Below are 17,437 nucleotides of genomic sequence, written 5' to 3' on the forward strand. Positions count from 1 at the left end.
GTTGTGGCTGCAGATTGGAGTCTTCCAAGCTCTGTTTTTGTGGATCAGTAGCTCCATCTGTTCGCTTCTTTGATCCTTGCCCCAGCATCTATTTTCAAATTGTTGTTGGCTCAACGGTCGCTGGGTGGTTGCTCTGTAGGACTTTGTTCTTTTCTTTTGTTTTGCCTCCGGGTCAGTTGGGCCTCTTGCCCTGTTTTTGGGCTTTGTCCTTTCTGTACAATTCTCTTCTTTTGGGTATGAATATTTTTATTTACCCAAAAAATAAAAATAAAAATAAAAATAAAAATAAAAATAATAATAATAATAATAAAGAAAAAAAGGTAACAACTAATATTGACAGAAATATACAGGTACATACATATATGCATTAATTGATCTCTCACACGAATACATATATATATATATATATATATATATGGCAATTAAAACAGATTAAACTTACTATGGAAGTCCATGATAGGCACTTTTCCATTGTTGATGAGCTCAATCCTGAAGGTGTCTCCTTCCTTTAGGCCATTTGCAATGCAGAAATCACGCCAACCACGTCTAATATAAACTTGACTACCATCCGACTTTTTCTGCAGGGTTACCTTCCATGATCTTTGTTGACATCTCAGTATCATCTCGCAACTTCTATTTATTAGACCATTCTGCTTTGCGAACTTCACAGGAATATACTACAGCGTACATAAAATAATATAATATTATTAAATGGCATGCAAAATTAAATCATATATATACACACACACACACACACACACGTATATGCAAGGAACTTAATTATGAGACATATATATATATATATAAGGAACACAATCTTAAGAAGATCTAATTAATTAGGTACCATCAAATTACTAATTGAGACACTTACTAGCATAGAAAATTCAATGCCATAACGCCTCAGGGTGGACACAAAACTAGGATGATCGCCAAGTGTGAAAGGTGAAGCTTCTGCTTTGGGACGAGCCATGGACGGATAATTAAAAGTCTTTTCTGACCCTAAAAGACAATATATAGCATTAATTCATGTGTGTGTTATATATGTGGTACGGACTCTAACATGATGAACTGAAAGAAGTTGTTGCATTAGATTCAAGAGAGAATAAAAAAATTCAGATGGCCAGATCGACTGACCACTACTTAAGTAGTCCTTGATAGAATCTGCAGACTCTGAATTACTTTTTTGCAGTAGTTTCCATGAATCAACATGATCAGTAGTACTGATATCCAGTGACGTATATTCTCTCTCACATCCGCTTGGTTTAAACACGGTAACATCAAACACCATGTCTCCTTCATGCCTAAACACCAAGAAATCACCCACACTCAACTCATGGGTTTGCGCAAAATCAGTCCAACCATCTTCCAAACGCCGTCCCTTGACCTTCACTGCCCAGTACTTCCCGAGACCGCGGCTTCTCAGTAGGGCCTGTTCGCACTTCTCTCCATTATTCAAGTACTTGAAGAAAGAGATGGGTATCAACTGCAGACACCAAAATGCATGCATGCATGCATATTAGTAATGTACCAAGTTTTCATATCCATATACATGTGTGTGTGTTTATATATACAGAGAGAGATCATATAATATATACTCACCAGTTCATGGTGGAAACCTGGTAAGAGGGGCTTGAAGAAGTGGGGTTCAGTTGGAGGGATTGTTAATGGAGTTGCCATTGTTGAATAAACGGTGTCTACTCTGTACATATTATCTATCTCTCTCTCTCTCTATATATAATGCTAATTATTCTTTGTACCTTTGTTTGCTGTGGTTTACTTTAACATACATGGGTTGTTGTAATCAATAAATGTGCATTTAATCAAAATTGATTGAGTCTGCCTGTCTGGTACGTACATAATACCAACTACTACTACAATTGGGTTAGAATCTGAAATTAATGAGGTTAATTGCCTTCTTTTTTCCCAATGTCTCGAAGTTTACTCCGCCTTCATGTAGTGAAGTGGTGTTATGAAGGTGGCCCTCAAATAATTAATTAAGATGGAACTGATTGATCTTCACTGAGAAAATTTGAGAAAGTTAGAATTAAATAGTTTGGACATATATATTAAGGACCTAGTGACAAGAAAAGAGATTATTAAAAATGATTTTAAAAAGTTAAATATAGTAATTGAATCAGCATATATATATTAAAAATGAATCTAAAATAGTTTTTAAATTTTTTTTCCTCCTATTTTCGGATTCTTAAGTTCAATTTAGCCCAAAATATAACATAGAGGTATTCGGAGTGGATGAGAAGGCTCGAACTTGGCTACCAACCACCAATGGGGAAGATGCCCACCGGCCACTAGGCTACCAAAGCCTTCGCTAGAGATCTTTCCAATTTGAGTGATGGAAATCCGAGGACCCGTTTCCACTGGGTCTTTGCAAATTTGTATTATGAGAGGGTATCGCACCTGCCCCATTAAAATATGAAATTGAGGTGACCGAGACGTGCTGAACTAACTTTACAGCCACTTCAAGGAAAAATTATTCATTCCAAATCGACCGATTCCCCCGTCTTGTTCTGGAACTCATCAAACGTCAGCGAATAGACCGATTCAAGTGGGTTCTTAATCAACGGGTTCCAGTCCAGTTATCAAGATCACAATTCAAAACCTATTCTGAGTCACGTTTTCAATTATAATAGTTTCTAACTCACATGAAGACTAAATATGAGAATGTAAACTAGAAATCAAGAATGGGACAGACATTCATGAAGAAAGAAGCTGTGTATCTCACAAAAATGTATTTCTATTCCTTCCCTGGACAATACTTATAAATTAGTTCAGCTAACAGTAATACAAGAGCATCCAAGATTTCTGTAAATAGTGGAACCCTGGATGGATGACGATTCCCAACTCAACAACTTCCTGAAATGGGAACATTCAAGAATATACACAATTACCAAGTGAAAAAAATGCACTGCCTTCTATTATTTCTACCTCCCCTATATTCAAATCTCTATAACCCAAGAACATTTCTTAGATTTAGCAAAGCAATGCATTCGGTTAAATAATCTGTTGCTCCCTGCCGCGAGCTTCATTACCATTGGAACAGCACTTATCACCACTGCATTGATTTCTCGTTTAATAAAAACGGGTACCAAGACCGACCGTGTTTTCTTTTGATAATCATCATCTTTTCCATAAGCCTCTGTGATGCAATTTCAAAAATAGTCCCTCCTACAAATTTTGAGTAAACCAATCTTTGTTGGGATTACATTTTTACTCAGTTGAAGGAACTCCCAATCACAGATCAAGGTTCTCCAACCAATGGATGGTTACCTTTAATATTGCAAATGCTCTGGTCTGAAACTTTGATAGCATTAGAATCTCCATTGCTGAGTTTAAAAGATCCACTAGATTCAGTAAGAAAAAGCTCATCCTCATTCAGACATTTCTCAGCTTGTTCCTCAGAAGTACTAGTAGATGAACAATTGCACTCAGAAAAAGGTTTCCCTAAACCTTTTGTCTCAACACCATTTGGATGAGGAAAGCCAGGTTTGGCAAATCCATTACTGCAACTGTTGTGGCCACAAGCAGAAGCCAATTCACCAGCTTCTAAAGGGGCTTTCCCATCTTTCTTGAGGACTTTAGCCTGACCACGCTCCACAAGGAAACCGGGAGGAAACAGAGGCTGCAATTTTGCTCCAGAAGAATTTCTTCCAGACAATTTCCTTGCTGCATCTTCTCTAGTGCTGGAAGATGGCAAACCCTTTCCAGACTTGACATTTTCCGGCTCACCCTCAAAATCAACAAGGTTCTTTTCATCCTTGTCTTCTTCATTTGAGCTTAAACCAGAGACAAAAACACCATGAGATGCTTCATCCTTTTCACAGACACCATTCTGAGAGGAAAGAGAGCTCTCACTTGAAGAACCCATCAATGTAAACTCTTTGGTACAGGTGCTCTCAGCTCCATCTCCAACCTCAGTACCAGAAATAGGGGCTGGGGATTCGCTATTTAGAAAGTGAGCTTCAGGTGTATACATCTCAGTTAAAGAAGAAACAACACCAGAGACCAGTCTGTGAGCACGTTCAACAAGAAAAACTGTTTCTTCTGCTGTATTAAGATGTCCATTGCCATAAAGTTCAACACCCTTTGTAATGGATGAACTTGACCCAGAATCCGTCACATCTAGATCCTCTATTACATTTTCAGAATTAGTTATGGATGGTAACTCTTCTTCACAGCGAGAGAGCTTTGGTTGTGGGCTTCCATCAGATGGCAAGGAAGTAGAAATGCTAATGCTATTACTCGACTCTGCTGTAATGAAGCATTCAGCTGGTTGTTCTACGCAAGGTCCTACATCTTGCACCATTTCCATAATCTGCTGCTTCTCTTTCCTTGTAGGTTCAATGGGCTTTAGACAAGATGGACGGGCACAAACCCTGTAAAGCAACAGGCAAACATGGTTGTTTGACTATCCATCACATTATTAGTTATTCAACCATAAATGTGCAACACAGAAAAAAAAAGACAAAAAAAAAAAAGAAAAAGAAAAAAGGAAGTGTTTGGATGTGCATGCATGTCAACCAAAACACAACTGACTGCATCCCCTTTCAACTAAAATGTACATGCAATTTAATACATAAATACACACACACACATTTGAAGTCAGAACAAGCTCCTCACAAACTGAAGTCAAAACAAGTCCCTCGTGCATTAATACAGAAACCAAAGTGGCCTTAAGGACCTCTGATGACATTCAAAATATGTGCTCACTCACTTGTAACTAAACAAAAAATACAAAAATAAAAATTAAGTCGTTAAAAAGAAAAAGAATGGAGTTTGTATCAACTAGGAATAAAAAAAATAAAAAAAATGAAGTTTAGCTCCATTCAGATTCAGAAATCCTGCAACGAAAACCTTCACTAACTCCAATCCACGTAATCACTGAAATATCAATTTCTTTTCTCTTTTTTCTTCTTTCCTTTTTTCTTATTTTTCTTCATGTTCCTTTTTTCTCCCACTTAAGCCCCTAACAAATATAGGGACCTAAAAAATGAAATGCTTTGGCATAACCATATATCAAAAGATGATGTAATTTCCCGATGATCGAAACTATTTCACGTCTAAATCTTCCATCCATTCTTAGGCCAATAACTGACAACTATTATGAAGACAAAGTTGTTTGGCTTAACTTATAGCACATCTTGCTAAGTGCTAAACTGGGTTGCTCATAACTCCTTGACATTCAACTTTTTACCTACCCAACCACATGAAAAACAATAGCAATACACAAACCTCAGGTATTTTTTAATCAATTTTAGTGGGATCTAGATAGAACTGCTTTAACCATCTAATAGCAGATCTTAGTCTCATGGATCATCCTTGAGGCACAGCAATAAAAATAAATAAATAAATAAATTTGAGAGTAGACATTAATCTGTAAGCTAATAGCATCTGAAAGTAAAAAGACAGCTACCTGCTATATAAGAGCATGTAAGCTCCCTGTACAAGCACATCATCCAATTCAACACTCGTAACCTGAGACAAGTTGTGGATAAATTTAGATGAAAGTCATGAAACAGATAAATCAAGTGCATAAATTAATGGAAATATGTGCACTCATAATCTGAGATAGTTGTGAATGAAGTTCGATGAAACGGAGAAATTGGATAGATAGACTAGCTAAAATTGTGAATGGATTTCACAAGGACAACTTATTACTCGTTTTATGTTTTTCTCAGAAATTTAACAATTAAAAAATCACCAAAACCCATGTTTATATTTTAAAATACAACTGGGAGGTTTACAAATAAAATGTTCACTGATTATGAAGCATAAGTGAAATTTTATGGACTGTATTATGCATGAGAAATAATGTGACATAATGGAAGCATCCACAAGCCATTGTCCTCAAATGGGATTTTATTTTTTAAGGTTAAAGAGTTCCACTCCCACTCAGAGTGCAATCAGATGACTTGGCAAACATAGGGTGTGAACATATGATTAATTCAAAATAAAAGATTACCGAATCTTACAATAGGAGTATCTGGACAAGTACATGTGTTGGGAAGGGAGGTGTGGAGAGAGAGAGAGAGAGAGAGAGAGAGAGATTCTACCTTAGAGTCATCAATCCTGAACCAGTTTCCACAAAGATCCTTGGTATAACAAATGTAATGGCCGAAAAATGATGCGTTCAACATGTCCACATGGACAACAACTGCGTATAGCTTGTATATGTCATCACCATCATCTCTTGCTTCACTCATGTAAGGTCTAAGGTCTAATGTCTCGGGGAAAGTCACCCTCTTGTTAAGTTTCCCAAACCTCCCACTCTGCAGATACGTAGACAAATACTATCAGTAATTAAAAAGAAAAATAATAAAGAGTTGGATACTGATTCAGGCATTTAATCTAAATAATCAATTAGTTAATTTTTTAACTCGTTTAATCATTAATTTGAAGGAAAAAAACACCCCATGCATATAACATTGTGCATATAAAATTATACACCAACTCAAGATATACTTCAAATTTTAAGTAGGAAAAATTAATCACCATGTCTTTTGAAAGAAAATCTGTAAATAAATAAATATATACCAAATTACATGGTACTTATCAAAAAAAAATATACCAAATGACATGGTACAGACCTGAAACCTTTTCAATGCAACTGTAAGAATATTCGGAGCCCGCCAAACAGTAAGACGCTTCCATGCCATAACATAGTCATTGCATCTGCAGGCAGTATTACCATCACCATAATCCAGTAAAAGTGATTGATACACTGGCACATAATGCACATTACTTTGAGGCATAATGAGAAATACTGATATAGTCATTGTATTCCTAAATTAGTGCAACTACCTTACCTTAAACGTGATAGATCACTAAGGCTAAAATAATAATGAGTCAATGTTGAATTAGTGTTAGTTCCGCACCAGTAAAATTTATGAGAGACGTATTAGTAAAAGATTCAGATTCAAGGACAAAGAGATCATCATCTCATGCTTTTTCTATGTACATAATTTAATCTTTTCTTTTTTCTCAACCAACTCCGATACAGGTCTATTTGGCAAATAGCAAGAAGCACAAACTACAATGTCAGTGCAAAAAAGAATAAGAAAACATAATAGTTAAAGAAATGAAATATTCAATTCAAAAAGGTATTTCATATACAATGTTATTTCAACCTCTCACCCAGAGTGACGGGTTCTGTCATCGAGGGTTCTTTATGCAGAGCATGCTACCAAGCAATGGAATAAATTGCTCTGGCACTATTCAATGCAGCAGGTGATAATATCATTATGAAACCATAAACTTTTATAGATACCACATCTTCAAACTGCAAAAGATACAAAGTTGTGACTACAGCAAGGATAAAAACAGAAACTCTCAAATCCTCCGCGCTCTTTTCCTGCATGACAATTAAAGTCTCCTCCTATATAACTAGCATCAATTCATCCATATGTTCCCAAAATTGTGTTTTAATATTGTTATCTAGTCCTACTTGGGGTGCATACACGCTAACAATATTGACTATATTTCCTCCTAATATGTATCACATCTTTCAAATTCTTATCAATGATTATCCCAACTCCATTTCTATTTCTTTCTTTGTGGTATAATATAACTTATATCATTCAAACTCTCTAGCTTTTGCACCTACCCACTTAATTTCTTGTAGACATAAAATTGATAACAGGTTCATTATTGAGCTATAACTTTTTGACTTTGGTTTGATAACTGGTTCATTTTATTGATATTGAGCTGATAAAAAATAACTCCATGACTCAGCAATTTGGAGAGAATTCTCCCAGTTAGAGAGATTTACTGCCACACATATACTTCGAAGTTGATATTGGTTCTTCTTTCAATAACTTTTCTCTGATCCATGGTTGGATGGGGTTTCTATACAGCAAGATATGGTCTCAGAAGGCTTCTTCCTGGTTTTCATTACACAGACACCATTAGTGTTCTATGAAACTCAGGTACATGGACTGTGCCCTCTTCCTGGCCTGCTGAGATTAAAAACTATTTGCATAGATTCACATATCAGGCTGCTGTAGAGAACGAGGTTGTTAAGCAAAAAGGGAGATTTTGTTTTCAATCTGCAGAGCTCATGGACCAAAAATGCCTTGTAATAGACTGGTTTGGAATGGATGCAGACCTAGAGTATCTGTACTAGTTTTTTTTTTGTGTTGCAAAGGGCTAACAAGTCATTTTATAATCTGCAAAGAAGGGGCCTATCACTGCTATATGTCATAACTGTTATAGGGAAGATGACTCAAATGAGCATATCTTCTAGATATATAGGTTGGCAAGACAGGTTCGGATCTGGTTTGTTAATTTGTGTGGTTGGGAGGGTCTTTTGACTATACAATCTTTGGATGCAGCCACTATGCGGTTTGTTCATCACTGTGCTGATTCTTCTCTGAGGAGTAAGGAGTCGAGAAGATTTTATACCTCCATCATTTGGTGTTAATGGAATCACAGAAATCAGATGCTATATGGTGGATCATCATCTTCAGCTGAAAATATAGCTAGAGAAGCTTGTTTTGAAGGTCTAACCTCATCAGGCATCTCTCTAGAAGACTTAAGTGATATTTTCTGATTTTCATCAATGCTGTTTCTTTTATTTCATTGCTTTCTTTCCTAGTCCTGGACAAGGTTTCTGTCTTCCATTTTTACTTCTTGTGGTCTCTTGGTCATAGACCACTATCTTTTTCTTTTCTTTTTTGACAAGTCATAGACCACTATCTTTTTGTACCTTAATGCTTTATTTTATATCAAAAAAACTTCCCAAATTCAGGGAGAAAAAAAAAAAAAAAAACTCTGAATAATTTTTATCTGGATATCATTTTTTTATTCACTGTCATGTCAACCACAAGCCTAAATTACTAATAGCCATTATTATTTATTTATTTTTCTCAACCTTTCTACACAATATCAAATGCTTAGTTGTGTTATGTTTTATTTTATGTTCTTTTATGTGTGGACTTCGTATTTAGTTTTTGTGGTTCATTGCATTTACAGGGTATTTTGATCACTTAATAGTTATCCCTTTGATATTGTAAATTAAATGGAAACGGAGGTAGAAAAAGTTTTTTTTTTTATTTTTTTTTGGAGGGAGAAAAAGTTGAAACGAAAGCAGTATAGGACTCAAGGGAACACGAGATTTTTGTTGATCTTGCAGTAGAACAAGTGAGAGCTGGTAAAGAAATGGAACACACTTGAACAAAGAGAGGAAGAATTTTATTGAGAATTTTAATAATACCACCAAAAAAAATTATGGAAGGATACAACTGAAAAATCATTGGGACAATGTAAGAATAAGAAAAGAATGGCAGCTCAATTAGGCATTAGTAAGAGGAGAGACTTGGGTGGGATCTTGAAACGCAAATTATAGTTGCTTTGGGTGAATGGCGGGAGACATAGTTACAAGTATGTATATGTGTGTGTGTATATTTTCATTTTTTAACAATAATTTTAAGGGTAAATTACACTTACCTCCCTGTAGATTGCCAAAATAACAGGGACCTCCCCTCTTTTTTTAAAAATAACACTGACCTCCCCTGTCAGTTTTGTCAGTTAATGAAAATGGTGAAATGACTATTATATCCATGTACTATTATTGTTATTTAATTGAAAACAATGTCTTCTTTTTTTTTTTTCTTTTTTTTTTTTTTTTATAAGTAATTGAAAATAATGTCTTTTGAGATGTCCTAAGGGCAAAATTGAATTTTAATTTTTTACTTCACATGACATCATCAAAATCCACGGTGATCGTACCGGCAGGGGAGGTCAGTGATACAAAACCATCACTGACAAGGGAGTTCAGTGTTATTTTTAAAAACAGAGGGCAGGTTCCTGTTATTTTGGCAATTGAAAGGGAGGTCAGTGTAATTTACCCTAAATTTAATGATAATTTTTCTTTTCTGACTTTTAAATTAGAAAATGCAGAAGTTTCCAGGTGCGCCAAAACTTCGTGTGAAACGTCTAAAAGCATTCATTTAAGCTAGATGAGTTGTTTCGAGATGTCACAACCAATGGAGCCAGGGCTTGGTCACCTACTTCTGGAACAATGCCTCCTTTGTACAGTCATACCATTAATGATAATGTTGTCGGGGGGAATTAGTGCACATTCTGAACACGAGGAGATAGAATGTAGAAATGATCATTAGAGAGCCTTTAACCCAAATGAAAAAAGTACTCCAGAAGAGAAAGAAGCAACAATCTACATCTGACCGTGGGATATGGAACGTGTGTGATGTGTTTAAAAATGTGTTGTACAAAACATAGGGTAACTACTTTATTTTGCCAAACAGTTAAAAAAAAAAAAAAAAAAAAAAATCCTCCATCTAAGGGAAAAATAGTTATTTCTATATGAAAAAGCTTGAGAAACTTTTCTGACAATAAAAGCTCTTCTACAATACAATTCTCAAACACTAACACATAAGCCTGATACCTTCTGCTTCTCTTTTTCTTCTAAGTAAAAGAATAAGTAATGAGCCCTAAGAAATTGAGTACTTTTTTTTTTTTTTTTCATATTTTGACTTCAATAATTTTCAATTCATATCTAAACCAAAAATATTCATAAGATGGTTAAATACTAATATGATAAAATGCAATTGTTAAACCGGGTTCCGTATGGGTATGACTGTCTAGTTGGACCAAGTTTCCTGGCTATTGAAAAAGAATTCTGCCGCCGTCTTAAAGATCACTTAGAAGAAGCCTGAGTACACTGATTATTCAAAAGACTAAAGCCAAAAGTTTTTCTTGCATGAATGCAATGTTAATAATAAGTACAAGGCATACAACACAACAGCACAAGCCAACAACACAAGTGTTACTTATCAAAAAAAATAAAAATAAAAAATTTAATAATAATAATAATAAACAATACAAAGTGCATAATAACCACATAATGTACTTCTAAAGTTACAAAAGGAAAATTTTCAGGGAAAAAAAAATGTTGGATAAGGATAAAAGAAGCACGACGTACCCATCACATTTATACATATTATCTCCATGGAGCCTCTCTCTGATCGTGAACTGGTCTAAGCATTCCTCTAAAGATGCAGCATCCCCTTGAATTTCAACAGTTAAATCCATCATATTTTCATACTGATTTGAAATATTATTGCATTTTGTACAAATCACCTGAGAGAAACAAACACATTGAGGAAAGACTTGAAGACAAAAAATTATATTAAGATATTGAACTACATGGAGACCACAAGGGTCTTCAACCTTTTGGAAAGCTAAAGCATAATCCAAATGAAAACTGTGGTTCAGGAGCCCAAGGAGGCATATGCAAAACATTCCGCAACCAGAAAAATCCAAATCACATTGCTAATTGTGTTTCATGCAAGCCAAATCATGCTTAATGGAAATAAACAAATCATAAGAATAGATTACTTGTCAGTCAGGTTTCCCATGCAGCCACTCATCAGTATGACCAAAGCACCTCTATGGCTCTATCTTAATGCCAGTTATTCAAGTACACTAAAAAAAGTAAGATAGCTTCAAACAGGAAGGTACCTGAGATTGGAGGTGACCACCAAATATATGCTGAATAAGGGTTGTCTCTTGAGAGCTAGGATGAAGGGCCTTTTCTCCACCAAATTCATCCAGGCACACTAGTTGCATTGTATCGATTGCAAACCTATAATATGATTGTAAGTTTTACCTTATTGAACTATCACTTGTCATAACACATACACATGAAGTCTGTGATGAAATAGTCTTTATAGATGATTCAGTGGGATGACGTCACTAGAGAAACTAAATTAAACCAAGTTGAAAGAAAGCAACAAGAACCTCATGAACTCATGGGCATCCTCCTGTTTTCCATAACCAAGATTGCCACCTATGTTAGGTAACCGTGAGAGAATATTGATTGGTGAAAAGGGATGCCGACTTTCACTGGCTCTTTCAATATGTGTTTGAAGTTCACATAGGAAGCACCAATCATTCCGTCTGCCTGAGAAAAAAGAAACAACAAACAAGAGAACGAAGAATTGTTTGACCATTTGCTCGAAACAAACATTAACCCATGAATAGTTCTGATCTATAAATTTACATTCTCTACGATGGCCTTTTCCCAACAAGTAGGCAACAAGTGGCCGAGTGTATGCAAGACATTGTAGAACAACATTGGCAAAGCAGCTGCACAAAAGCCAGAACAAAATATAAAACGTGATTTAGAACTCCAGTACTTACAACATAAGCATGTGTGATAAATGAATCTGAACCTCCCAAGCCAATTAAAGTATCCAATAATTATTTTATATCAAATCAGCGGAACAGTAAACATAACCTGTTTCCACAATTTAAAAGACCACAAGGAGTAAATCCTGCTTTGTCCCAGTTGAAAAGTTCCACAAAATCCTCGTACGGAAAAAGAATCTGAAAATATGAATGCATATACTAGTATAATTCAAGTCGAAGATTTACCAAAATATAAAAAATGCAATGTCCAAAAGGCAGCCCTTTACCTCTTTCGACAGCTTTAGTGTCTTAGTGGCTCCACTTGCAGGAACTAGTGCAACCGCAGGGGAAGATTTACGTCCGCACTGCATAGATGCAGACTGCACCGTTTTTACCCTGCCAGATAATTGCAAGTCCTTGCACTTTTTGTTATGCCCAGATCTCCAATGAGATGATTGGCATGCTTCTGAGCTGGTAAATAAAGGAAGGCAAAACATTTAAGTTACAATAGAATATATAGATGGTAACCTCCCACCAGACGTGCATGAAACCAGTAATAAGTTAATAAAAGATCAAACTCTAGCACAAAAGAATGAGAACTAAGCAGCAAAAAAGCATAAAACTACTGCTTACCAACAAAACGACTGGAGGTGGATGTCAGTAATAGGAACCACATAAACTCTCAGTTCCCATGAGAAAAATCAACAGTAGAAATAGCTTTTATCATACTTTGAACATCTAAATCTTGGCTACCAATTTTACAGTCATCTTCATCAAAAATATTAACAGTATAGTGACATGAGCAATTTCATTTGTACAGTAACCAGCTATGAAGCATGGACACGGACATGGGGCACGGGTACGATATGACACGGATACGGCGATACGGAAAATTTTAAAAAAATAGGAAACGGACAAGGCAAGGATACGGTAATAAAATAATACTATATATATTTATATATATATATATATAATTGTTTTTATTTTTACTCAATTTCTAATCTATATTCATAAATATAAACTTTAGGCCCACCAAATATCCCATCATATTAAAGAACAATTAAAGGTCCACGAGCTGAAAGAGGGTTGGAGACCAAACCAAAAGCAAAGTCACGGCCCAAAAAGCTTAGAAGCCCAAGCTAAATCACAGCTAGCCATCGACTAATACTAGGGCTTCACTTCAGAGAATAGAATCAGCAACCATGGAAATTCATGGCGGCACCAGGTGCTGATTATTCGGTGGTCTTGGAGGGGAGGATGATGAAGACAAGAGGCCGGTTTGTTCCATGCTTGAGCCATCCGATCTGAAACTTTGAATCTCAATTGGTGTTTTTTTTTTTATAGATCTACTTTGAATCACACACAAACACACATATATATGTATATATCTTTCATCATCTCCTTTTTCTTTTCAAAAAATCCGAAAAGCATGTCCTCCAGCGTGTCCGGCATAATAAATAAATAAAAAGGACACTCCTACCCAGTGTCGGACACGTGTCCAAGGCTGGGACACGGGTGTCCCTGTCGGACACGTGTCCAACACTGGCACGGCAGCCCTTCTTGCTGTGTTGGTACTTCATAGGTAACCAGTGTGAACATGTGAAGTTCGTGGAAACCAAGTTTAAGAAACCATCTAAATTAAATACATATCTATGTCCCATAAAGTCTATACTGAACTGAACTGAAATGTACATATCTGAATTGCTTATGCTTTTAAGTCGACTCATTTTTGAAAAGTTCTATACTAATTAAATAAATAAATAATAAAATACAACATGTTTCACTAGCTCAAAGAGACAGCTCACCAACACACCCAAGTCGAGCTCCAACATAATTTTTTAACTCGTTGTGAACTTGAGCTGAGCCTGAAAAGTCTTGAGCTTAGCTTGCCTTGGTCCACTAGCATTCTATGCCTAACAGGAACTCGAAAAAATGATATTTGGAGCAGCAAGAATTTCTTTGTAACACTGAGTATGAGTTGCAAACTTGCAATATTGTATACAAATGAGCTTTTTAATAGTTATCAAAGGCTGAAAACGTAATAAGGTTCCAAGGCCTCCTAGAGGCTAAGCGCAAGGCACAACATAAGGCGTGAGCCTGATACGAGAAGCATGTATGATGTATGATACAAATTAATTTTAATAGTAGGTTTAGGGAAAAAAAATTAATATATGCAATAAGACTAGTGTGAAGATCAAAATAAAGAAATGTTTCACCCTATTAATTCCATGGATTAGCTAATCAATACACATATATCTATTTAGTTTGCAAATAAATCAATGTACATTTGGAACAATTTAAGATACGCAACATAATTAGTCAAAATATTTTTAAAATGAATGGCATAATAAAATCAATAAATCAATGTGCATAAATCCTTTCAAAATGCATACGCATTAACTAAATTAAATACCATTCAAAATGAGCAACAATAAAAAACAACAATCATGTAAATTTTAAAAACATATTATATTATAATAATAAAAAAAAATCATTTTTATATAAAAAGAAAAAGAAAATAATATGAAGGCACACATTTTTTTGAGCCAGAAATGTACTAAAAAGTACAAGCCCGGGGGCTTTACATGAGCCTGACTGAAAGAGTCTGAAGTGTAATAGGTTGAGCCGCTTCGACTCAGCCTTGACTAGACTAAGGCTTTTTTAGAGCCTAGTCACACCTTCAACAACTATGGTACTTTTTTGCTTTAATTCTTCAGCACTAAATGAGTAGAATGAGATACAATAAAATCAATTATAAATAAATGACACTCATAATCCCACATTCTTCTTCATCGCTCAATGATTCTTTGTTGGGAACTAAATTTTTCACATCTTATTATCTTGGAAGCTTATGTATCAAATGTTTTTGAGGTCCCTTGGCAAAGATTAAATAATTTTGGATTGAATTTTCTCGTTACATGTTTAAAATAAAAAAGATAATTTCTGCTCAACATTTCAATATTCCAATTTGGTTTGATTGGTATTTGGATGGGGTTGTTAATTAGGAACCCCACCGTCAAATATGTTGCCTTTCTAACTAGGCATCAAAATTAGGATTCATTATAACAACGTCAATACCCCCAAATTAATGCCACCTTGGAGAAAATAAACTGTAATGTTTATCAGCAGTGAAAGATAGTCAACATCAACCATGACACACCACCCCTGTATTAAAGCCTTGATAGCTTCAAAAAGAAAAACAAAACAAAACAAAACAAAACAAATTTTCCACTTCCTCACTACTTCCTCCCATATATCCCATATAGCAGCTATTTTGGTGGATCACGATTCCAGAACAAAACAAGTCAACCATTCCACCGCAGAGGAGCATATTCCATTGAATTAGTATTAGTACACTGCTAACCCAATCTATACAATATATGCCAACCAATTTCACCAACTGCCTCCCATCTTCATCTAACTCTACACCCAATAACATTTACACACAATTAAATCATCTCAACATTGAGAAAGGCCCTAGAAAACCATTTGAACAAACATATGAACAAGCATAACAGTAGTACAACAAGAAAAAACACACACGCATTAAGGAACAAGCAAGAACTGAAATTTTTTCATTAATTAATGTTTTATAAATCAATGAGACGATGATAAGTGATGAAAGTAGAAGAAAAGTAAAAGGTAAAAGAGAAAGTCCAAAAAACTTGAAGAAGGAAGATGTGTGCAATCAGATATAGATAGTGAGAAAGTGAAGAGATACGTACCAATATCGGACCCGTTTGCATCCGGAGCAATGCTTCTTTGTGAAATTGCCGCAAACAACGCAGGCGTCACCCATTGCGATAACGCCGGGCAAATTCCGGGCAGCGTCAGGGTCGGAATAAGAAGACTCAAAATTGGCGTCGACCACAAAATACTTGGAAGCCGTGTTCTTCACCAGGTGAAGTACTCCGAGGGCAAAGATAAAAGCTGTGACGATGAACTGAATAAACCAATTCAGATCCAGAGAAAATCCAGAGACATGCATCGACGACTCCGCTAATATCCCAGATTAAGATTAGGGTTTTTCATTGATGTACGCATTAGACTCAACGGCAAGACAAACTCTCCATAAGGAATAATACACAAGTGTTTATGTGTGTGTGTGTGTGTGTGTGTGTGAGGGGGTTTCTTTCTAGCTAGTTCTCCCTCTATCTCTCTGCCTCTCTCTCTCTCTCTCCCTCCCTATGAGTAGAGGGGTTTTTTACACAACAAAACGGGGAAACTTCGTATAAGATCTCTGAGTTTCTTTGCACTTTCCCCTCTCTCTCTCTCTCCCTCTCTCTCTCTCCAGGATCTCTGAGTTTCTTTGCACTTTCCCCTCTCTTTTTTTTTTTTTTCTCTCTCTCTCTCTCTCCAGGATCACTCAAGTCTTTTTACTAGGGTTTTTTTTCATTAAATTGATTAATGGGCTTGCTATGCTCCCTGTCCTCCCTCCTCTGGAATGTTGTTTGCTGTCCAATACGAGATTGCTTGTGCGCTTTTAGGACTTTCTAAGCAACATTGGATTTGTTTGAGCTTTATTAGTATTATAAAGGTTAAAAGACAGTTGGGTTCAAGTAGGTTCGAAAGATTTCCATGTAGCGTTTTGTCAAAAATATTACAAGACAAGATTACTTTCTAAAAACTGGCTTTTTAAAGCAAAATTTCTTTTTCTTTTCTTCTCTTTCATGCTTCTTTTGCGGTCCATATGGATACCTTATTATGACTATGAGTAAAAAATAGGGTAATTTACACCAACTTTCTATCTGGTTTGTCACAATTATACGTATTTCTATTTTGGTTTAAGAATTTATTCGCATTTCCCTTCAATTAAAGTGAAGGACGGAATGTGATGACGTCATGTACAAATTTTATTAAAATTCCCATAATTACTGTTTTAATTTAGGAGAAGAATTTGTTTGTTGCGGGTTGTGATTCAATAATATAAACAAAATTAAACTAATTAAAAGATTGAGACTAGAGAGAGAAGATCTTAAGGATTGACTTCACCACGAATCTCATATTATAGTCAATTGTTCAACCTTGAGATTTCAACACTTATGTATAATTCGGAATTAAACTCAATAACATTCGTTTAATTTAATTTAAACAAAGATGAATCATGAATTTCAGTTAGTAATAACCTATCTTCGGTTGACACGAATTATCTACCTACCTACTTCTAACCAATGTTGTAGTATAATTCGTCTTTCCTAGGAATAAACTATGAAAACATTCATTCACAAAAAACGTTTGAACACCATTGCATGATCTCTATTCTTATTATCCGAGA

At 35.5% G+C, this 17,437-nt stretch overlaps 2 protein-coding genes across 2 annotated transcripts; both read right to left on the minus strand.

Moving 5' to 3' along the window:
* Positions 1 to 422: 422 nt before the first annotated feature.
* Positions 423 to 1,677, minus strand: LOC132305530 (B3 domain-containing protein REM10-like). Its single transcript, XM_059803162.1, has 4 exons — positions 1,600 to 1,677; positions 1,135 to 1,483; positions 872 to 999; positions 423 to 677 (listed from the first exon to the last, which is right to left on the minus strand). Exons 1-4 carry the CDS (start codon positions 1,675 to 1,677, stop codon positions 423 to 425), a joined length of 810 nt encoding a protein of 269 aa, XP_059659145.1.
* A 1,038-nt stretch (positions 1,678 to 2,715) lies between these two features.
* On the minus strand, positions 2,716 to 16,688 carry LOC132304557 (ubiquitin carboxyl-terminal hydrolase 18). Its single transcript, XM_059802306.1, has 11 exons — positions 15,888 to 16,688; positions 12,450 to 12,633; positions 12,272 to 12,360; positions 12,035 to 12,120; positions 11,773 to 11,935; positions 11,494 to 11,617; positions 10,955 to 11,112; positions 6,603 to 6,687; positions 6,069 to 6,284; positions 5,429 to 5,490; positions 2,716 to 4,391 (listed from the first exon to the last, which is right to left on the minus strand). The coding sequence occupies exons 1-11, from the start codon at positions 16,148 to 16,150 to the stop codon at positions 3,257 to 3,259; spliced, it is 2,565 nt and encodes an 854-aa protein (XP_059658289.1). The 5' UTR covers positions 16,151 to 16,688; the 3' UTR covers positions 2,716 to 3,256.
* Positions 16,689 to 17,437: the final 749 nt, after the last annotated feature.

The sequence above is a fragment of the Cornus florida genome, unplaced genomic scaffold (assembly GCF_030987335.1).
Source record: "Cornus florida cultivar Cherokee Brave unplaced genomic scaffold, ASM3098733v1 CherokeeBrave_3.0.0_Hap2_Chr04, whole genome shotgun sequence".
Taxonomy (NCBI): Eukaryota; Viridiplantae; Streptophyta; class Magnoliopsida; order Cornales; family Cornaceae; genus Cornus; species Cornus florida.